Source organism: Dendrobates tinctorius, unplaced genomic scaffold (assembly GCF_039654945.1).
Source record: "Dendrobates tinctorius isolate UK_male_01 unplaced genomic scaffold, ASM3965494v1 ptg000037l, whole genome shotgun sequence".
NCBI lineage: Eukaryota > Metazoa > Chordata > Amphibia > Anura > Dendrobatidae > Dendrobates > Dendrobates tinctorius.
This window is the reverse complement of record NW_027361705.1, coordinates 6,532,239-6,557,377: the sequence shown is the minus strand read 5'-3', so window position 1 is coordinate 6,557,377 and position 25,139 is coordinate 6,532,239. Positions and strand designations below refer to the sequence as shown.

Genomic DNA, 25,139 nt, shown 5'->3' with positions numbered 1-25,139 from the left:
CCCCTATGGATTTCCTGCTATTATAAAACCTTTTCTGAGGCCCTAGAACCTCACTTACTTAATCTTTGTAATGAAATACTCCAAGGTAACGCCTTCCCTCCCCAATCCCTGGAAGCTCATATTTCTCTAATCTACAAGGAAGGCAAGGACCCAGAACTTTGAAGTAACTACAGACCCATTTCCTTACTGAATGTGGATCTAAAAATCTATGCCAGTATGCTCGCGAGGCGCATTGCGGAGTATTTACCTAAACTGATTTCCCCAGATCAGACCAGCTTCATTAGAGGTAGAGAGGGCAAGGAAAATGCATGGAGTGTTCTACATTTGATGCAATATTCTGGTTTCCATAGGATACCCTTGGTACTACTAGGCACAGACGCGGAAAAAGCATTCGACAGAGTGGATTGGACCTTCTTGCAGGAAACCCTCCTTCGCTTTAATTTTCCCCCTCTGCTGGTAGTGGCAATATTGCAAATGTATTCTCACCCCACAGCAAGAATTAAACTTAATAACTCCCTTACCAACTCATTTGAGATTCATAATGGAACAAGGCAGGGATGCCCTCTCTCGCCGTTATTACTCAATGGTGATGGAGCCGCTTACCAAAGCTATAAATTTATGCAAAGACATAGAGGGGGTGTCCATACGGGGTTTAACGCATAAAACCATGGCCTTTGCTGACGATTTATTAGTCCCTATGACTTGTCCCCACAGAGGCATACCAGCCCTTATGCGGATTCTAGAGAGATACGGCTCTCTGTCTAATTTCAAAATTAACCCATCTAAATCCGAAGCACTGGGCATACAAATACCTGCTAGCACTATAAATGATTTTAAGTCACAATTCCCCTTCCACTGGCCGGGCAATTATATAAAGTATCTGGGCATTAAAATTAGTCCGTCCTTTAAAGACTTATTCAATTTAATTTATAAACCGCTTCTTAAGCTGGAGTCACACATAGCGACTTACCAGCGATCCCGACAACGATATCAACACAGATAGCTTCACCAGCGATTAGCACAGCGACGCCGAGCGCGCGGCGCCGCTGCGTTCGTTAGTTATGAGCGCGCTGATGCAGGGAGCTGGTAACTAACGTACACATCGGGTATCCAAGGGACGCACATCCCTTGGATACCCGATGTGTACGTTAGTTACCAGCTGATCGCTGGTCTCCCGCCTGTCACACGCAGCGATGCGTGCTGGCCAGCGGGAGATCAGCGACGAAAGAAATGTCCAGAGGTTTCTTGCAGCGATCAACGATACCGGCAGGGGGGGCCGGTCGCTGATCGCTGTCACACACAGCGATCTCGCTGGTGAGATCGCTGTTGTGTCACAAAACTTGTGACTCAGCAGCAATCTCGCTAGCGAAATCTCCATGTGTGACGGGGCCTTTAGTTTAGTTGCAGACCAGACTAAAAGATGGAGGGCCCCGTACCCATCTTGGATGGGCAGAAAAAACCTGATCAAGAGCATCCTCACGCCTAAATTAATCTATTTCAGATGCTGCCTATAGATTTACCTAGGTCGTTCCTAGCCCAGATCAATTGTTTTATCTTTATGTATATTTGGAATAAACATAGGCCGAGACTTAATTCACATACACTCTCATTGCCCAGAGGGAAAGGTGGCATGGGAGCCCCTAATATCCGCACTTACTATTTGGCTGCTGTCCTATCAAGGATTGTCGAATGGGTCAGGAAGACTGGAGAGAAACCCTGGCTCAATATTGAAGAGCAGATGGCTCCAACTCAACTGCGCTCTGTTATCCTCTCTCCTGCAGCGACACCTAAAATTACCTTCCCGAATCTCCTTACTAGGGCAGCGATTAAATGCTGGAAGTCAGTGGCATTTTATTTAGCGTCGACCCCCTCGCCGCTTGCTAAGGTTTCGGATGTCATGGCAGTGGGATTGGTGAAACCTACATAAACAGAAAAATCACCTCTATTGGATCAGTTATATCAAGAGGGGACTATTATACCCTTTCAAGATATGAAAGCACTACCCACAATGTCTAATTATACCTTCTTACATTATGAATCTCTAAGGAAGTCGCTACGCCAAGCCATGATAAATGGCGACATTACACAACCTTTAACCACTTTTAAAGCACTGTGCTCCCAAACAAAAACCCCCAAAAAAGTGCTCTCCGCCCTCTATAATATGTTGCTTGTACAGCAAGTTTCTCAAAAAGAGCCTTTGTGCGGAGATGGGAAGGAGAGTTAGGTCACTCTTTCTGACTCCCAAACTAACCTAATATATAAATTTTCATATGGCCCTTCACACTGTGAGAGCGCAAGAAAATAGCTATAAAATATTGACTCACTGGTATACAACGCCCCTCATGTTGCACAAATGGCTTCCCACCATGTCGGACTTGTGTTGGCGATGCGAGAAGGACAAAGGGTCATATCTACATATCTGGTGGTCCTGTCACACCATACAAAAATTTTGGAACACGGTATCCCAGGTTTTGAATGAGGTAGTACGTACCCATATAAAATTCACACCGGAACATGTTTTCCTCAATCTTCCAATTGTTCCAAATAATAAAGCCATATCTAAACTGGCCTCCTTCATACTTACAGCTGGCAAGCTCCTCCTACCTACATTTTGGCATACGTCTAATATTCCAAGCTTGAGCCAGTTATTAGCTAAAATTGACCAGCTGTATCTTTCTGAAGAATTGGTAGCACTTTCTACACATAGCTTTTCTGCCTTCTCGCATGTCTGGACTCCTTGGGTGTCGTACAGGAAATCAGAAAAATTCATTTTTATGATTACGCCTGACCCTACCATCTTGAATATTAGACTTGAGCAGCGTGTCTACGGACCTCCCACCCTTCGACTCCCTACCCCCCCCAACTGTTCTACTGGTACACTCCTGTGGTTTTTTTACCCCTTTCTTTAGGCCCTGATTTGGTTCCTACTAAGTCAATTTTTCATCAGAAGGTTTATTATTGAACATCGGGGCACCAGTTCTGTTCCAAATGTATGTTTATGTGTTAATAACAAGTAAGAATTGATCGTTCTTCATGGCAACGATGTTCTGACGGCGGAGTGGGTGTTTACATCCCTGTAGACTTGGTCAATCTTCAGCTATTTCATAACCATTCTTGAGACCGGCACGGTCCTCTGAACATTGTATTGTTTACTTGTGCTGTATTACGCCTGCATTGTTGGATTTACTGCATCGCTGTCATGTTGCCAATAATTTTCAATAAATAAAACATTGAAAACAAAACAGGTCATTACGAGTTCATAGACACCAAACATGTCTAGGTTCTCTTATCTAAGTGGTGAAAATTTTTTATTTTTTTTATTTATTTTTTTTAAGCAAAAAAATAAACTTTCAGAGACCCGTAGCGTCTCCATTTTTCGTGATCTCGGGTTGGGTGAGGGCTTAATTTTTGCGCACCGAGCTGACGTATTTAATGATGTCACGTTCGTGCAAATAGGTTCTCTTGATCGCCCGTTATTGCATTTTAATGCAATGTCACGGCGACCAAAAAAAAAAAAAAATAGAATTAGACTTGTCGGTAATTCGGTTTCTAGGAACCTTCCATGACAGCTACATCGGAGGATGTCTTCCCCGCCCTAATAGGGGACAGGAACACAAAGAGGTTAAATACCCCTCCCCTTCCTGCAACCACCAGTGTTTTGACACCAGTATGAATCGTTACCACCAAAGTGCAGGAGTCATCTAATAAGAATATCAGATAGGGAGGGAAATTAGTGCTGTCGTGGAAGGTTCCTAGAAACCGAATTACCGGTAAGTCTAATTCTATTTTCTCCAGTCACCTTCCACGACAGCTACATCGGAGTAATACCATCAGCTAATTTCTCTAGGGGGGGGGGGGGAATCACAGCCTGCAGCACTCGTCTGCCAAATGTTAAATCCCCATTGAAATTTAGCCTGTAACGCCTGGTGAACGTGTGGATGGACGACCAGGTGGTGGTTCTGCATATCCGCTCTGACAAAGCATTCCCCTTTTTTGCCCATGATGTTGATATCGCACGGGTAGAATGTGCCCTCAGTGAGGCGGGTGGAGCCAGCTTCTGCGATGTGTAGGTCAGGCAGATAGATTGTGTGATCCAATTCGCGATCGTGTTCTTTGACGCCTTCTTGCCCTTATTTCGTCCTGATAACTGGATGAATAATTTCTGGTGAATCCGCTAGGCTTCACTCTATTGTCGGTAGACAGGACCACTCTGCAAATGTCGAGAGTGTGGAAGGTCTCTTCCTTAGGGTTGGAAGAGCTTGGGCTGAATGAGGACAGTACAATGTCCTGATCCCTATGAAATTTTGAGTAGAAAGGCGTGATCTAATCTCTAGATAATATTATCTCTAATGATTGCAAGGTAAGCTTCTTGAATTGACAGGGCCTGCAGTTCTCCTATACATCTAGCCGCAGTAATTGCGACTAAGAGGACGTTAAAGGGTTAGGTTTTCATGGTCATGGAATCTAGAAGCTCAAATGGATCTTAGGTTAGGGTGTTGAGCACGGTGTTAAGATCCCAAGGAAGCCCCTGACTGCGGAGTTTAGGACGAATCCTGGCTGCCGAAGCCATAAAATCGTTTGATCCAGCGGTGGCTGGAAAGGTCAAGATCAAAAAAGGTGCCAAGAGCTGATATTTATTCCTTTAGTGTGCTGGGGATAAGGCCCTGTTCTAGACCTTTTGTAAACGTCTAGGGTCTGTGCTGCACTGGGATGGAAGGGATCGGGGTGCCTGGAGAGCACCAGGGCGTAAACCTTTTCCCAGACCTTGGCATAGATGGGCTTGGTTATTGGCTTTCCTGAAGGGTTTGGATTACCCTATCCGAAAGCCATTTGACTCTTAGGAATTCGGCCTCAATAACCATGCTGCCAGGTTCCATTTGCCTATGTCTGGGGGTAGCAGAGGGCCTTGGTGAAGGAGGTCGCCCTTTTTGGGGTAGAAGCCAGGGCCTTCCTGGGCCATGGCAAGTAGGGCACTGTACCAACTTCTTCCGGGCCACAGAGGGGCGTTTAGTATTGTGGGAACTCGGTCCGTCTGGAGTATGGAATGGACAAGGCAACTGTTAGGTGGATTCATAACTGGCTTAGTGATCGGACCCAAAGAGTGGTCGTAAATGGCTGCACATCCAGTTGGAAGAATGTCTCAAGTGGGGTACCACAGGGCTCTGTCCTGGGCCCTGTATTGTTCAACATCTTTATAAACGATTTAGATGAAGGAATTGAGGGTAAACTGATTAAATTTGCTGATGACACAAAGCTAGGAGGGATAGCTAATACTAGAGAAGAGAGAGAAAGGATTCAAAAAGATATAAATAAACTGGAGAAGTGGGCAGCAACTAACAGAATGGTTTTTAACAGGGAGAAATGCAAAGTACTACATCTGGGCAATAAAAACGAAAAAAGCATATATAGAATGGGAGGAATAGGGCTAAGTGACAGCACATGTGAAAAAGACTTGGGTATACTAATAGATCACAGACTGAATATGAGTCAACAGTGTGATGCAGCAGCAAAAAAGGCAAATGCATTTCTAGGATGTATTAACAGAAGCATACAGTCTAGATCACGTGAAGTCATTATTTCCCTCTACTCCTCTTTGGTCAGACCTCATCTGGAATAATTGTGTCCAGTTTTGGGCACCACATTTTAAAAAAGACATCAACAAACTGGAGCAAGTTCAGAAAAGAGCGACCAGAATGGTGACCGGTCTGCAAACCCTGTCTTATGAGGAAAGGTTGCAGGAATTGGGAATGCTTAGTTTGCAAAAGAGAAGACTGAGAGGAGACTTAATAGCTGTCTACAAATATCTAAAGGGCTGTCACATTGTAGAAGGATCAACTTTATTCTCATTTGCACAAGGAAAGACTAGAAGCAATGGGATGAAACTGAATGGGAGGAGACACAGATTAGATATTAGAAAAAACTTTTTGACAGTTAGAGTGATCAATGAGTGGAACAAGCTGCCACGAGAAGTGGTGAGTTCTCCTTCAATGGAAGTCTTCAAACAGAGGCTGGACAGACATCTGACTGGGATGATTTAGCGAATCCTGCTTTGAGCAGGGGGTTGGACCAGATGGCCCAGGAGGTCCCTTCCAACTCTACGGTTCTATGATTCTATGATTTCCTGAGATGTTTTTTGCCCGCATCGGTATGGATGGACAGGTATATGAGAGGTTGGAATCCCAGCATTGGGTTGAAGGGCATCTATTCCTTGCACTCCCCCGTCCATGTGGTTGAGGGAGACAATTACCCCTGTCTTCGCATTTTGCCTGTTGGCGACTAGGTCCACCTCCGTCCCATCTTGAGGCTAGGGACACGAATACCGTCTGGTCCAGGCGCCACTCCTCCGGATGAACGTCTTCTCGACTGAGGAAATCTGCCTGGGTGTTGTCTGATCCTTTCAGACGCACTGACCAGGAGAAGATCCTTGCTGCTATTGCCTTCAGGCCGGCGTACTTCGTACCCCTTTGGCTGTAGATAGGCCACTGTGGTCATGTTGTCCGAGTAGATGCAGACGTGGCTATTTTGCATTAGCGATGATGACGTCTTTTAGTGATTTTCCTACCGCCTTCAGTTCTCTCAGAATTGAGGAACTGGTGCTGATGCTCGGCAGCCATCGCCCCTGAAAATAGGATCTCTACTACTGCACCCCAGCCTCGTTGGTCCGGCTGACTCCCTTCTGAAGATTTCGGTAGTTCAACCACCACCTCAGGGCCGGTTTAACCTGACCAGGGAGGGGAATCCTTCAGGACAATGGAATTTGTCACTGCGTAGGCCAGGCGGATCCTGGAATATAAAAGCATGAGGCTTTGTAGAATTTGGGTGTGGGCCTGAGCCCAAGAAACCGCCTGGGAGCATGTGGTCAGAGATCCTAGAGCATACATTGACTCTGAGGGTCAGTGCCCGCTGGTCCTGAACCAGGTTCTTTTGTGGACAAGGTCGACCTGACAAACCTTTAGGTAGGAAGGGTGTCTCTCTCCTTGAGTCCGAGAGAACTCCCAGAAGCTTCCTTCTCGTGGAGGGATAGACCAGGTTCGGTATCCAACCCAGGGATCTTAATATCCCCGGGGTCTTTCCTACGTCCATCTTCTGACATGAGATAGATGGTATAGAGAGGAGGAAGTCACCCAGATATGGGACAACGCCTATCCCCTGGCGCCGGATGAAAATCACTACTTCCGCCATGATCTTGGAGAGATACGTGGTCGGATGGATTGGCACATGGTAATATGCACCCTTCAGATCTACCGTTGCCATTACCCAGTTCTGTCCGATGAGCAGGACTGCCCGATTGACCCCATTTTGAATTGCCTGTACCGGACCGATTTGTTTAATGGCTTCAGGTTTATGATGATTCGGTATTTCACTGATGGCTTCGTCACCAGGAAGGGACATGTGTAATGGCCGTGTCCTTCTCCTGCTTTGGCACCCGCGCCTTCTACAGGAGCAGATCTCTTGGTAAGGAGCCCTGAAGGTGCGGAGCCTGTAGGGAGGTTTCCCCCTAAGCATTACGGGGAAGGACTCTCGAACCCAATTTTTAGTACATCTCGTATGGTATGGTGGACCCACTGATTTGTGGAGATGGACTGCCAGCGGGTGAAAAAGAGCGAGAAACGACCCCCAACCGGGCGTCATTGCTTATCTGGGGGTCTGTTGATGGTTAAGGACAAGGATGTTCCTGCCCTTGCCCCCCTATACTCTTCCTGAGTATGTCAACAGGACCAGGGATTCCCAGCCAGTCTCTCATGCCGGTATTGGCCCAGTCTCAAGCTGCTTAGCGGCTGTGATCTGACGAGGGCATGCAAATTCAGCTCAGAATAGCTGTTGACAGAGGTTTGGTCACGGGAGGGACGAAAAATCCGTCTCCTAGGATTTCTATGTCCCGGAAGAGAGCCTTTTGTCCGAAGCTTTGTCCAGGATGTTATCCAGGACAGGCTTGAACACAGTGGCCCTGGAAGGGGATGGCGCACCATTTGGAGATAAGTCGCCTCCCTTAGGATTTTAACCAGGGCACTCCTCTAGAGGATTTAGAAAGGATGGCCGCTTTTGCGGCTACCCGAACCTGGCGAGAACAGTCACGCTCAGCCTAGAAGAGCCGGTGCATTAAAGAATTACCCGAGGCCTGCCTAATTTTTTTTTTTCCTCGATCCATTGGATCTTTGAGATGGGAGGAGCCCTCAAAGGGATAGGCTTTTTTTTTTTTTTTTTTTTTTTTAGGGAGACATCCTTTTATGGAGGATCAGATTCTGTACGTTCTTGTGTACAGGACACCTTCTTTGGGCTTCAGCCCAACATCTCGTCCTGTACCATGTATTTAACTTCTTCCTCCTCCACCCCTATGGTGCTCTTAACCATACTGATTAGCTCACCCATATTCTCGGAACAAAGTGATATTTTTTGTTCCCTGGTTTTAGGGGTGGATGTGGAAGAGGAACCCTCAATCTCCCAAGCGTCCTCTGAATCCGAGGACTGAATTTCGCCTGAGTCTGAGTCAGATTCTATCGGAGCTTTCTTCCTCCTCCTAGAGGGAGGTGGGTCTGGGAGAAGGGAGCCATGGAAAAGTGAACCTCCTGTATTATGAGGGATTTGATGCTATCCAGGAGTGTGGGCTGCTCAGCATGAAGGACCTCTCCATACAGGACGGGCAGAGCTTTCCTCGTATGTCGAAGGAGTCTGGCAACACACATTTTTACACTTGTGGCTGGTCCTCATAGGGTCAGAGACCTTTTCTCCCCATATTATTGAGAGGTATGCTACGCCATTTTAGTAAATAAATGCTGGATAGCCAGGGCCGACACCTGCTACTTACAGTAGGAGGGAGTACGCTGGGCTCCGCCGACGCAGAGAGAGAGGGCTTGTCACCGTCCATGCCGTCTACAGTCAGTGTCAGACAGGTGTCTTACCTGGTGATCTCCTCACCTGCACCTTGAAAGATCGAGGGTCCAGCGCTGTTTGTGCACCTCCTCCTCACTTTGGCCCAATGGGGGAAACCACATGAGGACGCCCCAGAATGTGACCGCCGGTCCCAGGAGTAACGCGCCCTCCACCGTGGAACGCATAGGGACAGACCGGAAGTGACGCGTGCCACTAAGCGACGAGCGACCCAGTGGAAAGCCCAGTAACGCCCGAAGTGGAGGAACGCCATCCCCGGCCAGCGTGAGCCCCCAGGAACCGGCAGCACGGAGGAGGAAGCCTGGGAGCTATCTGGAGGCCCCTGGTGCGCACATCACCGCCTCGCTTTACCCCTGAAGGAGGCACAGGAGAGGCGGGAGAGTCCCGAGTCCCACCATGCAGGCAGAGACGGGAGCAGCCACCGGAGGAGGAGAGCAAGGCCCCCCGACCTCGGCTGCCCGGCATCTGACAGGTATCCCAGCTGGTACTGGACGTGGGGTGCTTCCGATCGCCGGCCACGGCAGCACCATCGTAGACCTCTTCATGCCCCATAAGGGACAGGAAAACACTTGTGGTGGCAGGAAGGGGAGGGGTATTTAACCTCTTTGTGTTCCTGTCCCCTATTAGGGCTGGGAAGACATCCTCCGATGTAGCCGTCGTAGAAGGTGACTGGAGAAAGTTCTGGCGTTTGGATTTTTTTCTCGCTACGCCGTTTAGCGATCAGGTTAATTTTTTTTTTTATTGATAGATCTGGCAATTCTAAACACGGCAATACCCAATATGTGTAGGTTTGATTTTTTTTTTATTGTTTTATTTTGATTGGGGCGAAAGGGGGTGATTTAAACTTTGCTTTTTAAGCTGTATGTTCCCAATGAACTGGACAGATGGGAAATGGTTTCTTTAAAAGGGAACCGGTCATCTCATTCATGCTGCCCAAAGTGAGGACAACATGAATCAGTTGCATGATTGCTCCGACGCTTCCAGTGGGGGATCATAGCTAGAGACCAGTACATTGCATCTTTTCCTTTCCCCAACTACTCAATGTGCTAGGAGATTTGTTCCACTAATAGGTGCTAATTAAAAATTCCACCCTTGTCACACCCTTTGTTATGCATGAAAGTGGATTTCTCACAACTTGCGTGATATTTCCAAATGCTCTAACTAGGTCACGCCAGTCCAGCTTAAAATTAACAATCCATGGCGGAGAAGGCTCTCTCCTTGAAAGGATAGAAAAACAGAAAAATCACATTTTAGCCATTTGTGCGGCACTAATTAGAACGTGCTTCCTTATCCACTGTGGAAATATCAAAGAAGCGAATTTTTCATCTGATTTTGGCAGAATGAAGCAACATTCTCATCGTATGAATACAATGACAGGACGGGCTAATTGGAATCAGTTGGAAAAGCAATCTTGCAAACTTTTCCATATACACAGCCTGCAGTTGAGAACGCTCCCACCCACTTAGATCATGTAAACACCAATTAGCTTCAATTTACGCCATTTTGAACACACATGGACAAATACAAAACAAAACAATCAGAATTGGCCCAACATAGAAAGCAGAGGGTGGTTATAAATGGTATATTCTCTAACTGGGTCGCTGTGACCAGTGGGATAGCGCAGGGGTTGGTGTTGGGATCTATTCTCTTCAACATATTTATTAACGATCTGGTAGAAGGTTTGCACAGAAAAATATCGATATTTGCATTTGATACAAAACTATGTAAAGCAGTCAATACAAGAGAAGATAGTATTCTGCTACAGATGGATCTGGATAAGTTGGGAACTTGGGCCCAAAGGTGGCAGATGCAGTGTAATAATGATAAATGTAAGGTTATACACATGGGAAGAAGGAATCAATATCACCATTACACACTGAACGGTAAGCCACTGGGTAAATCTGACATGGAGAAGGACTTGGGGATCCTAGTTAATGTTAAACTTACTTGGAGCAGCCAGTGCCAGGCAGCGGTTGCCAAGGCAAACAGGATCATGGGGTGCATTAAAAGAGGTCTGGATACACATGATGAGAGCATTATACTGCCTCTGTACAAATCTCTGGTTAGACCGCACATGGAATACTGTGTACAGTTTTGGGCACCGGTGCTCAGGAAGGATATAATGGAACTAGAGCGGGTACAAAGGAGGGCAACAAAATTAATAAAAGGGATGGGGGAACTACAATACCCATAGAGATTAAAAACATATGTGACATGCACAAGTGTGAACAAGTCGGTAAGACAATGTTCACACCCTGTATTTGTTATACAGCACTTGCTGATTACTGTCATGTTTTTTACTGCAGAGTATTTTTTGCAAATTTGTCATTTTGTGCTTTCTTATTGTGTTTCAGCCATTGGGTGGTGTGAACATTGTCTTAGGCCTCTTTCACACATCAGGTTTTCGCCGTCAGGCGCGATCCAACGCTTTTGACAGAAACCGGATCCAGCGAAATGCAATGCCGGATCCGGTTTCCCCCCCTATTGACTTGCATTTGCGCCGGATGGCCATGCGTTTCATCTGATTTTCGCCGGATCCGGCAATGTGTCGCGATCCGGCGTCTGGAAAAACAGTCTACTGTAACGTTTTTTGTCTCCGGCGAAAAAGCCGGACACGCCGGATCCGGCGCGTCCGGCTTTTTCACACAATGAAAGCCTATGAGCGCCGCAATGCGCCGGATCTGGCGAAAGCCGGATCCGGTTTTTTGGTCTGAGCATGCTCAGTAGCTCTGCCCACAGGAGATATATAAAAGCAAGACAATGGGACCCTCAGCCACACCCAACATGCCACCCAAGCCAAGAACCAGGAGAAGGAGAAGGCAGCAGACATCTGCAGCAGCAGCACCATCAGCACCACCCCAAATGGAGCAGCAAATGGAACATGCTGAGGAGGGGAGTCCAGCAGCAGATGAGAGACGGTAATTATCAAATCCCCCATTCCTCCAAACTAGGGCCATGGAATATCAAGATATTCATTGGCCCTTTGTTTCTCTTTATTCAACAGCCGCCAAAGAGATGCAGCAGCAGCAGAAATGGCATCACTGGCAGCAGCAACAGCAGCAGCAATACCCACAGCCATGGAGTCTGGCCATCAACAGGACAGCACATCTTCTTCTGGGAGCCCTCCCTCGCATCGTCAGCGTTTGACGGTAAGTTTTTATTTCCAAAATCCATCATCTCTGTAATATATGTCTATTCATTGACTTTTATTTCAAAACAGGAATCACAAGATGAAGAGGAGCTCCCAGAAGAAGAAGGAAGGGGTGGACAGACACCTGGAGTGGGCTCACAATTGGTAAGTTTTTTGCATCAAACGCAGAAACACAACATCACACTACACACAACACATAGAAAACAATGTTCTGCAGACCACACACAGCAAACAAATGCCTACATCCAAAGACATAACATTTTTTGTTTTCTTCTCTAGTCTTCCCAATCTGGTGCTCGGCCAAGAGGTCCTCGCAGTGCCTCCCAGGGTCGTCGGCGACAGCAACGCGGCGGTCACCAGCGTGTAAGTATAAATATTTTTGCTTTGTTTTTTTGCACTTTTTATTTCATTTCTTTTGTGGAGGCTAATTATGTTATTTTTGTCTTTTTCTTTAACAGCCTTCACAGCGTGCTCCCGACTCTTACGGTGAGGATGGAGGGATTGATGTGGACCGCCTCATCGATCTCGTCAGAGAAAGGGAGCCGCTCTGGAATATGGCTGACCGCCGCCACGCTGACCTGATCGTTACCCGACGACTCTGGGAGGAAATCTGTTCTCTCCTTGTGGGCCGCTGGGAGGACCTCGAAGCTCGGGCCCAGATTAAAGAGCGTAAGTATATACAGTACCGGTTGCTTGATGTAAACCAGTGTTTCCCGAACTCCAGTCCTCGTGGTCCCCACGGATCATGTGTTCAGGATTTCTATTTACTATGGAAATCCTGAAAACATGACCCCTGGGGACCATGAGGACTGGAGTTTGGGAAACACTGATGTTGTATACTAACCACTCCTTTCTCGTTTCAGGGAACAGAATTGTGAATCGGTGGCGGTCTGTGAGGGATCGTTTCAAGAAGGAGTTCAATAAAGAGATGCGGGCCCCGAGTGGATCTGGAGGACGCAGGAGCAAGTACAAGTACGCACAAGCCCTGTCGTTCCTCCGGGAAACAATGCTCACCAGAAGGTAAATATTACACACCACATGTGAAAAAAATGTTAGATGTAACTTTTTTTTTTCAGCCAGGGCCATACCATGTCAGTATTTTAATTGTTTTTTTTTCTCTTTATTACACAGCACGGTGAGCAGCACTCGGGAGCCTGCACGATTGGACCCTTCTGAGGCGATCCCTGAGGAGACCGGCACCGAGGGACACTTCGACCGCCCCGGTACATCTGCACCTTCCCAGCCTTCCCACACATTCGACCCATCTGTCCCATCCACCAGCACAGGAGCATCGTGGCCGCCTACATTACATGAAGCTGCTGGTGAGGAGATTGCTTTCCCTTTACCCCACCCTTCTGCCCCTGCCACCTCTAGTACACCTGCGGGTACTGGGCGGCAGCGGCAGAGGGGTCAGGAAAAGAGTTATGCGCAAGAGTTCTTGCATCTGAATGCATCTTTCCAGAACTGTCTCAAAGTCTTGTCAGAGCAAATCTCCGCAGGCTTTCAGCAGATCAACTCCAGCATTCTGGAGGTGAAGACACTTCTGCAAACCATGCATTCAGAAGCAAGATCTTCGCCAAACCACACCTTTTTCAGGTCTGTTGTGGAGCGCATGGCAACACTATCTCCTACCCAGCAAATGCATGTAATGCATTCGTGCCACGGTGCTCTACAGCAGGTTACCTCCCAACCTCCACCTCCCACCACTGTAGTTCCTCCACCTGCACCCCCTCCAGCCACTTTCCATCCTCCCCCTCCTATTACATCTGCACCCCCTCCAGCCACTTTCCATCCTCCCCCTCCTATTACATCTGCACCCCCTCCAGCCACTTTCCATCCTCCCCCTCCTATTACATACCAGCAACCTCACCAGTACCAGCAACCTCCCCAGTACCAGACATCTCCCCACTTCCAGCAACCTGCCCCGTACCAAACTCCTTCCCCGTACAACTTTCCATCAACATCATCTGCTCCTACAGTCCCTGCCCAACCCTCCACTCCACCGCCCACCACCTCTTCTGCCTCCCACATGTCCACCCATTCTGTAGCTTTTTCCACACCTTCACTTCTAACTGTTCCTTCCCCACCACGATCCCAGTCCTCTCTCCACACACCCAGTGTCGAAGTGTCCCGCAGCCCCTCCAGCAGTATTTCCACCCCACAGTACACAGATTTGTAATGTGTGTTTTTTGTAATAATAATGCCCATTGGGTTTAAAACCTTTATAAAAAAAGTTTTTTGCACTTTAAAAACATTTTACAAAAAAAAAATTAAATAAAAAAGTTAAATTATCGTTTCACAATGGTTGTCTGTCATTTCTTTCTGCGGCGAACTATGTTTTAAAAAAAGGTTAAATACAGGGTATTTCAAAGGTAAAAAGGTATTCAAAACCAGGTATATAACTGTGGGTAAATTTTAGCTTTTTGCCACAGTTGTGTTCCTGGTTGTGTTTGAAGCAAAGTATTTCACCTAAAAAGTTATGTTTATTGTTGGTGATTTCCTACCAATGTACACAACTTTTGTTAAAAGGTGAAATACTTTGCATAAAACACAACCAGGTACACACCTGTGGCCTAAAGGTAAAAATAGTAAGACCATGACAAGATAGCCAACTTTGGTTGGCAAAGGTATATACTGTTGGTCCAGAAGGTACACAAGTTTAGGGCACAAATCTTTCACACTCTGTCATCCCAGTGTACTCTGCCTTGAGGTGACAAAGTATAGTGGAAAATTGTCCCTGAAACCGTCACAGAACTTCTAGTGGTAATATTTCCAATGACAACATCCATCTTCGCCAGTAACTTGCTCTTCTCTCCAACCTGCACTTTCTTCTCTACAACCTGTCAAAGAAGGGCTGTAGGAACATGCTATATCTAGTTTTCCAGTAGCCAATCCCGTTCGGAAGGCCACAAGGGTCAATTTTAAAAACTGGATCCGGCGTAATCCGTAGAAAAACGGATAGAAAAACGGATGAACCGGATGAGACGGATCCGGTTTTGTCTGTCAAGAACAAGACGGATCCGGCAGAAAACCGGATCCGGCACTTCAGGTTTTACAAAACATTTGCCGGATCCGGCATTCCGGCACGACGCCGGATCGCGCCTGACGCCGAAAACCTGATGTGTGAAAGTAGCCTTACCGACTTGTGCACGTCACATATGTTTTTAATCCATTTTTTCCGTGCTCAGCATGGTTTGGGAGACCCCACCCCTCTCCTGTGTGACATGCTCATAAATGAGCTGTCTTGCACCACAAGCCCATATATTAGGAGGTGCCTGTCTGTGTCCTGTTCATTTAGACACTGTTCACTTGTTCAGGTTTTAAATACATTAGATAGGGACTGCTTCGTGAAGGGTTACCGTGACGTGGTGAAGCAGCTTAGTATATATTTTTTGCAAAAAAAGTATCGACTAAATACCCTGTATTTGTTATACAGCACTTGCTGATTACTGTCATGTTTTTTACTGCAGAGTAATTTTTGCAAATTTGTCATTTTGTGCTTTCTTGTTAATACCCAGAAAGATTAGCAAAATTAGGATTATTTAGTCTAGAAAAAAGACGACTGAGGGGTGATCTAATAACCATGTATAAGTATATAAGGGGACAATACAAATATCTCTCCGAGGATCTGTTTATACCAAGGAAGGTGACGGTCACAAGGGGGCATTCTCTGCGTCTGGAGGAGAAAAGGGTTTTTCCACCAACATAGAAGAGGATTCTTTACAGTTAGGGCAGTGAGAATCTGGAATTCCCTGCCTGAGGAGGTGGTGATGGCGAACTCAGTCGAAGGGTTCAAGAGAGGCCTGGATGTCTTCCTGGAGCGTAACAATATTGTATCTTACAGTTATTGTTAGGTTCTTTAGAAGGACGTAGATCTGGGGATTTATTCAGGCATAATTTTATAGGCTGAACTGGATGGACTAATGTCTTTTTTCAGCCTTACTAACTATGTTACTATGTTATGGCTCAGTACATCTGGTTGCTGATACATATGGAGAAGTTGCATTACCTGCTTATGAAACAAAACACACAGGTTCCAGCTTTAAGGTTGAGAATCCACGGAGGGCTACAAATAGTAAAGGAAGCAATACTTCTACTAGTTTGAGATATCAGGTCCAATGTTTTGACCTGCCCCAAACTTGACTACGCTGCTTATGAGCACCAAGTATAAAAAGGGCACCACACAGATAGCTGTAGAACCAACTTTCGACAGCAGCAATTTTTCCTGGGTCCTCGATACAAAGGAGCACTCACTCTGTCAAGCACTCGTATTCTCCATGAAAGAGCCGCTGACAGAATACTCTGGCAGAAGCTCCTCTATTGAATAATAAAAGGATCAGCTGTCCAAAATCACACAGGTCATTTCTTTATCTTCCCAGACATCCATCAAGGGAGAGTATGGAGGCCTCCATGCACATCAGAAAGTCAACCAAGCCCAATGATTTCGATGGTTTCAGCTGACGTTAGCCCCCATAGACAAACTGTCAGCTGCAACTGCCGATAGAGGGGTTCAACAACATCAATGTGTATGCGGGCGCTGGCCGATCGACTGTCGGGAGAGAAGTTGATAGTGTATGTCAGATTTCGGACTGCCGGTCGATCGGCCAGTAGTTGGCTGTCTCCTAGAGAACAGAGAAGCTATTGGCCGAGCGAGTGGTCCTATGTATTTGAACTTCGGCTGAGATGGCTGTCACCCAAAGCATAGTTCACCCAACAGTCATCTAATGTGCATGGGGGCTTTGAGACATTAAACAAATTCTCTGATTTGCTGCCTTTAGGGTCAATATTTAGAAAAATTACAGTTGAAGGACTTAAAAGGGAACCTGTCACCACCCCAGGGTGTTTTTTAGGTAAAAGATCCACCTCCAGCAGCACTAAGGCTGCATTCTGTGAAGGTGGCTCTTCTGTTTCTGACCCCTAGTAACACAGAAATATTGACTTTTATAAATAGGTCCTCATACATGTAATGCGTCCCACAGGTATGGTGTGTCTGATGAGCTGACCTGCCAGTGACCCGCTTTTGTGCCGAGAGAGGAGGGGGAAGCTGCAGCTAGAGTTGTCACAGCACAGGCATACTACACAGGAGGAGGCGGCGCCCAGACACAGGACAGAGGCATGATGGACGGCTGATACAGGGGGACACACAATATCTATGGGACGCATTACAGGTATGAGGACCTATTTATAAAAGTCAATATTTCTGCATTACTAGGGGTCAGAAACAGAAGAGCCACCTTCACAGAATGCAGCCTTAGTGCTGCTGAAGGTGGCTTTTACTAAACCCCTTCGCACCCGAGCCTGTTTTTGCCTTCGTGACCGGGCCAATTTTTTCAATTCTGACCAGTGTCACTTTATGAGGTCATAACTCTAGAACGCTTCAACGGATCCTGCTGATTCTAACATTGTTTTCTCGTGCCATATTGTACTACATGATGGTGGCAAAATTTCTTAGATATGAACTGCGCTTATTTGGGGGGGGGGGGGGAATTGAAATTTGGCGAAAATTTAGAAAATTTTGCAATTTTCAAACTTTTAATTTTTATGCCCTTAAATCAGAGAGTGATATCGCACAAAATAGTTAATCAACAACATTTCCCACATGTCTAGTTTACATCTGCACAATTTTGGAAGCATAATTTTTTTTTTTTTTTTTTTTTAGGAAGTTATAAGGGTTAAAAGTTTACCAGCGGATTTCTCATTTTTGCTACAAAATTTACAACACCATTTTTTTGGGGACCACCTCACATTTGAAGTGCGTTTGGGGGGTCCATATGACAGAAAATACCCAAAAGTGACACCATTCTAAAAACTTCACCTCTCAATGTACTCAAAACCACATTCAAGAAGTTTATTAACCCTTCAGGTGGTTCACATGAATGAATGGAATGTGGAAGGAAAAAATAAACATTTAACTTTTTTTCACAAACATTTTACTTCAGAACCATTTTTTTTTATTTTCACAAGTGTAAAAAGAGAAAATGAAGCACAACATTTTTTGTGCAATTTCTCCCGAATACGCCAATATCCCGTATGTGGGGCTAAACCACTGTTTGAGCACACGGCAGAGCTCAGAACGGAAGGAGTGCCGTTTGACTTTTTCAATGCAGAATTGGCAGGAATTGAGATCGGATGCCATGTCGCATTTGGAGAGCCCCTGATGTACCTAAACAGTGGAAACCCCCCACAAGTGACCCCATTTTGGAAACTAGACCCCTTAAAGAACTTATCTAGATGTGTTGTGAACACTTTGAACCCCCAAGTGCTTCACAGAAGTTTATAACGCAGAGCCATGAAAATAAAAAAAAATCATTTTTTTTCCACAAAATGACCTTTTAGCCCCCAATTTTTATTTTCACAAGGGTAACAGGAGAAATTGGACCCCAAGAGTTGTTGTCCAATTTGTCCTGAGTACGCTGGTACCCCATATGTGGGAGAAAACTACTGTTTGGGCAAACGTCGGGGCTCGGAAGGCAAGTAGTGATGTTCTGAAATGCAGACTTTGAAGGAATGGTCTGCGTGCGTCATGTTGCGTTTACAGAGCCCCTGATGTACCTAAATAGTGGAAACCCCCAATTCTAATTCCAACCCTAACCCCAACACATCCCTAACCCTAACCCTAACCACAAACCTAACACCAACACACCCATAACCCTAATCCCAGCCCTAGCCCTAACCCTAGCAGTAGCCCTAATCAGCGTGCCTGCATTTTTTCTTTACTTTTTTTTTTTCTTTTTGTGACAAGATCGCTGCCCTGCGATCTGACTCATAGTAACACCACTTCTCCTCTGATCTCACACTGACTTGATCAGAGGAGAAGCAGCGTTACTATGTGACAAGATCGCTGCCTGGCACATAGTAACGCGACTTTTCCTCTGATCTCACACTGACAGATGATCAGAGGTGAAGCAGCGTTACTGTGTGACAAGATCGCTGCCTGGCACAGCTGTGCCAGGCAGCGATCAGCTGTGCCAGGCAGCGATCTAGTCACACAGTAACGCTGCTTCACCTCTGATCATCTGTCAGTGTGATATCAGAGAAGTCGCATTACAATGAGTGAGATCGCCGGGAAACAAGCAGCTTTCCCAGCGAGCGCTCTCATTGGCTGCTGTGACGCTGACGTCATCAGGACCTGAACCAATCAGGTCTCGATGACGTCGGAGGTCCCAGCATGCATTGTGCACCGGGATCCCCGCGTTATAAGGCATGTGAGGGTCCCGGGGGGACAAAACCGCCCACAGTAGATAAACGCTGGCGCTTGCTGGGCTTTGTGCAGCGCCGACGTTTATCTACTGTGGGTGGTCGGGAAGCGGTTAAAAATGCCCTGGGGGGGGGGGGTGACAGGTTCCCTTTAATGGGCAGACCCTAGCTTAGAAGAACTAATGTTGGACCAAGAGGATAGTACTTATTAAGGGCTACACAGTTGGAATCTTTGACTTTAATTTCTAACTATATGTATTAACTGCCTACAGAATAATATAATCCAGGAGGCATTTCATGTATTGCCAAAATTGTAAAATGTGGGAGATTTTCAATCTAAAAAAAAATTCTGGTATAATAAAGAACATATACTTACAATTCTACAAGATAGGGTAAGCCTTTAAATGCACCTTCTGGCAACTTTGTTATGTTGTTCATGCTGATATCCCTAAAAAGAAACGGGACAAAGAAAAGAAAACTACATTAGAATCTAAAAATTAAAACTTTTTAAAAACACAAGCTATACAGCAATTTCAATAAAATCAAGAAAAGAAAAAAAAAAAAAAAATATTTATTATATATATATACACACACACACACACACACACACACACACACACACATACATACATACATATATATATACATACACACACACACACACACACACAGAACAATCATTAGCAAGGGCAAAAGAATGGCCTCGTTGTAAATCTACTCTGGGCTTCTTTCCACAATCAAGACAATTCCTTAAAAAGGGAAATTAAACAAATCTATAAGTGTAGATGGAAGTGACCACTGATTGGACGTGAAGAACAGTTCTGCATCCAGGCCGCCAAAGTGATAAACCCCACAGCAAACTCTGAGTGGACCAGCGCAGATGGCAATTCCTAAGACATTTACATGCTGGTAAAAAGTCAATCTACGTTTTAAAGATATCATAAAAGTGCCAACACAACAATTCTTAAAATAGGTTTTCATTCCCAAAACACAAACACAGAGATGTCAGCAATCGACGGACCGTGGAAAAAAAAAAACAAAAAAAAAAACATAACATAAGAACAGGGTCAGCTGTGGATAAACATGTGTTCTGGATCTTAAATTAGTATCCAGTTATGATTTATAGTGCTAGTAAATATAGGGCTGCAGTGTTGAATTTAGTGCCGCGAAAACCTAAATGTTTTGGTATTTTTTGTTTCCAAATAAGCAGCAGAATGGTGCCAAGTCAGAACTTTCATGATCATTTCCAGCAAAACATTTAAAGTGTTATTCCCAAAATAACGTGTTCTTAAGCCCCCTTCACACGTAGCGAGATCGCTAAAGCGTCACCGATATTGTGACGCAACAGCGATATCGCTAGCGATTTTGCTACATGTGACAATTACCTCCGACCGGCCCCCCCCCCGCTGGATATCGCTGATCGCGCGAGAACGAGATGGTCCATTTTCTCATCGCCGGCGAGCGACGCATGGATGCGGGCGGAAGACGTCAGCAGAGCTGCCGTCTGACAGGTACAGTTGTGGCCAAAAGTATTGACACCCCTGCAATTCTGTCAGATAATACTCAGTTTCTTCCTGAAAATGATTGCAAACACAAATTCTTTGGTATTATCTTAATTTAATTTGTCTTAAATGAAAAAACACAAAAGAGAATGAAGCAAAAAATTGATCATTTCACACAAAACTCCAAAAATGGGCCAAACAAAAAGTATTGGCACCCTCAGCCTAATACTTGATTGCACAACCTTTAGCCAAAATAACTGCGACCAACTGCTTCCGGTAACCATCAATGAGTTTCTTATAATGCTCTGCTGGAATTTTAGACCATTCTTCTTTGGCAAACTGCTCCAGGTCCCTGATATTTGAAGGGTGCCTTCTCCAAACTGGCATTTTTAGATCTCTCCACAGGTGTTCTATGGGATTCAGGTCTGGACTCATTGCTGGCCACCTTAGAAGTCTCCAGTGCTTTCTCTCAAACCATTTTCTAGTGCTTTTTGAAGTGTGTTTTGGGTCATTGTCCTGCTGGAAGACCCATGACCTCTGAGGGAGACCCAGCTTTCTCACACTGGGCCCTACATTATGCTGCAAAATTTGTTGGTAGTCTTCAGAATTCATAATGCCATGCACACGGTCAAGCAGTCCAGTGCCAGAGGCAGCAAACCAACCCCAAAACATCAGGGAACCTCCGCCATATTTGACTGTAGGGACCGTGTTCTTTTCTTTGAATGCCTCTTTTTTTCTCCTCTAAACTCTATGTTGATGCCTTTGCCCAAAAAGTTCTACTTTTGTCTCATCTGACCAGAGAACATTCTTCCAAAACGTTTTAGGCTTTTTCAGGTACGTTTTGGCAAACTCCAGCCTGGCTTTTTTATGTCTCGGGGTAAGAAGTGGGGTCTTCCTGGGTCTCCTACCATACAGTCCCTTTTCTTTCAGACGCTGACGGATAGTACGGGTTAACACTGTTGTACCCTCGGACTGCAGGGCAGCTTGAACTTGTTTGGATGTTAGTCAAGGTTCTTTATCCAACATCCGCACAATCTTGCGTTGAAATCTCTTGTCAATTTTTCTTTTCCGTCCACATCTAGGGAGGTTAGCCACAGTGCCATGGGCTTTAAACTTCTTGATGACACTGCGCACGGTAGACACAGGAACATTCAGGTCTTTGGAGATGGACTTGTAGCCTTGAGATTGCTCATGCTTCCTCACATTTTGGTTTCTCAAGTCCTCAGACAGTTCTTTGGTCTTCTTTCTTTTCTCCATGCTCAATGTGGTACACACAAGGACACAGGACAGAGGTTGAGTCAACTTTAATCCATGTCAACTGGCTGCAAGTGTGATTTAGTTATTGCCAACACCTGTTAGGTGCCACAGGTAAGTTACAGGTGCTGTTAATTACACAAATTAGAGAAGCATCACATGATTTTTCAAACAGTGCCAATACTTTTGTCCACCATCTTTTTTATGTTTGATGTGGAATTATATCCAATTTGGCTTTAGGACAATTCTTTTTGTGTTTTTCATTTAAGACAAATTAAATGAAGATAATACCAAAGAATTTGTGTTTGCAATCATTTTCAGGAAGAAACTGAGTATTATCTGACAGAATTGCAGTGGTGTCAATACTTTTGGCTACAACTGTAAGTAATGACCGCCGCTGCATTGCTGGTGAGATCTGCCTGTGTGGCAGCTCACTAGCGACCATTTAGCGATGCACCAGCGATTCTCACCAGGTTGTATCGTTGTCGGGATCGCTGGTGCATCGCTAAATGTAACGGGACCTTTAGAGTAGAGTAATATACACATTTTTATTCAATTGAGCCAATATGGCAAATTTTTAAATCTGCCTTGTTTCGCATATATCACCCCTAAAGGGTGCGCCTTCAGGCTGTTTACCCTCCAGTTGCCATTGGAATCAAGCTTCTACTATAAGATTCTGTCACCTAAAAAGGCAGAGCCTCCATTACAGGACGGTACTCATGCCGTAAAGCAGCAGTGTGCCTGAGAGCTGGCAACTTGAGGGGTGATATACTGATGGATGAGGTTGTATGTAGAGAGTAGACTGAAATGAATGAGAATATACTTCAGGATGGGTAGTACACAGTGGAGTCATGTTTGGCGCCTGCTGCTGAGGAAACCGCAATAGGAAATTCTGCTCCATTGATGCACATTGCATTAGATAATCTTCTGTTGCATGCACCTATAGAGCAGCATTTAGCTTCACGTCACTGATCTGTCAGCAGCAGGAGTGAGCTCTGCTAGATTTAGTTAATTATGTAAAACCACACATGCAGCTGCACCGATGTAGATGACAGAAGACAAAAAATAAAAATAAATGTTCAGACAGAAGCCAAAAGTGCACAGAAGCACAAAGTAAGGGTATGTGCACACGTAAGCACTTTTTTTGCGCTTTTTCGGGAAGAAGTCCAGTTTTCAGTTAGAAATTTTCTGCATACGTGTGCACATAGCCTAAATGTTACACTTTAAGCTGACTTGATAACTCGGGCGAGGGTAGTCAGGAGCTCATAGAAGGGGTATGTACATCTCTTTAAGTTAAGCCATATCCCTTTCACGTTCTCAGCTAAAGCATGCACAACCACACTACACACCATTCAGAAGAAAGAAAAATCATAATGGGTTTGGTGACATGCTATAATGGGTTGACATTACGTCATATAGTACTGGTAGCATTAAACAGTTGGCCGTGATCAACTCCAAATTGATTGCCTAAGTTAAGACACATAGGAGACTGGACAATTTCAATAATTTCATTTTTAGCTAATTTTTAAAGGACATCAACAATGTTTGACCCTGCATTTGCCATGTGCAAACCTACATGGCCGGTTTGATTTTAAAAAATTCATATCTCCTGGATTTCAATTTCTCTCATCTTAACTGTCTACCAGACAAATAAAAGATGAAGTGTACGATTCATGCTGAAAATTAAAAACAAACAAAATCTGCTAGGGACACTAAACCATACATCACCCTAGAAATATAAATGATCAATGGAGTTTAAAATTACTATTTGTGATGGCCACGGTCCTAGTTTCAGAAAGCTCTTTGATCATTTTCATGAGCACCTGTCCTGGAGCCAATCAGACATGAAGTTTGTACTCAATCTAAAAAACAGACTGAAGGTTCCTGGTCTTCCTCTAACGAGTGTCTCATTTCATCAGTGCTGGTATGATCCAAAAGTTATAGTCATATTCATAGGTCTATACCAAGCGTGAAGCAGTGACCGGGGTCATATGTCAAGGTTGCTGTGTGTCCCCCAGGATGAGCAAGGTTCAAGCATATTGAGGCCGCGGGAGTGCATTGCAGTCACATATATAGCTGTGGTTGCAATGCAGAATGAGGGAAAATCTGGCACTGCCGCCGGAGTGTGCGGCTACATGTATTTATATGCAGCCGCATGCTCCGGTGGCAGTGCCGGGTTTTCATGCGAGAGACTCGCACAAGAATCGTGAGAGTCTCTTGCAAGTGAGTATGAGCCCTAAAAGTGAGTATTGGTCTTGGACAAGCTATTTGTCCAATGCAGATTATAAAAACCTGCCATATGATTTTATTTTTGAAACAGATTACAAGAAAGGAGCGATGTGTTTCTTCCCCCAGCCCGGGTTTTCCATGTGGCCTACAGCCACAAGTTCTTTGTGAAGACCCCTACAGCAGAGGGTTGGGTGTGTCAGTGTGGAGTTTGCAAGGTGCAGAGCAGCGGGCTCTGCAAAAGCAGAATCTGTGCGAGAACACAGAGCCAAGAAAAGCAAACTCCTGGCAACCCGCAGCTTAGTATGGTGGTGCAGTCGTCACTGCACCGTGGGGACACTGCTTGACTACACAAGAAAAGTAACCATAAAATAACCATAACTATGAGACATCGTTCCTCCATGGCAATATCATTAAGAGTAGCAAATCAAAGATAAGTCTACTTCAACCTAATCATTGACTGGTAGCCATGTGTGAGGAGAATAGGTAGGCTCTAGTAAATCTCGGCATGAGTACTACAACATTACATTTGTTTTCCCATGATCACTTTTTAGAAGAGCTCCATGACCACCCTTCCAACCAGTCATGTATGGATTGGTTTTGTAGGAAGACTCTTCCCTTGTCCATCCATCTATGAACAAAGCAAGACTCAAAAGGAAATTATTAGGGCTGTATATACGAGTTGTACACTGCTCAAAAAAATAAATGTAACACTAAAACACCACATCCTAGATATCTCTGAATGAAATATTCCAGCTGCAAATTTTTATTTATTGCATAGTGGAACGTGTTCAGAATAAAACATAACAATTATCAATGTAAATCAAAGTGAATATCCCATGGAGGTCTGGATTTAGAATGATACTCAAAATCAAAGTGGAAAATCAAACTACAGGTTGATCCAACTTCAGTGGAAATGC

At 45.1% G+C, this 25,139-nt stretch overlaps 1 protein-coding gene across 1 annotated transcript in view; it reads right to left on the bottom strand.

Moving 5' to 3' along the window:
* LGR4 (leucine rich repeat containing G protein-coupled receptor 4) overlaps window positions 1-25,139 on the bottom strand; it is a 248,297-nt gene that overhangs the window by 116,897 nt on the left and 106,261 nt on the right. Inside the window, exon 2 of the mRNA XM_073573865.1 lies at window positions 19,614-19,685. Coding sequence (XP_073429966.1) covers window positions 19,614-19,685 — 72 coding nt within the window. The remainder of the gene's footprint in view (window positions 1-19,613; window positions 19,686-25,139) is intronic.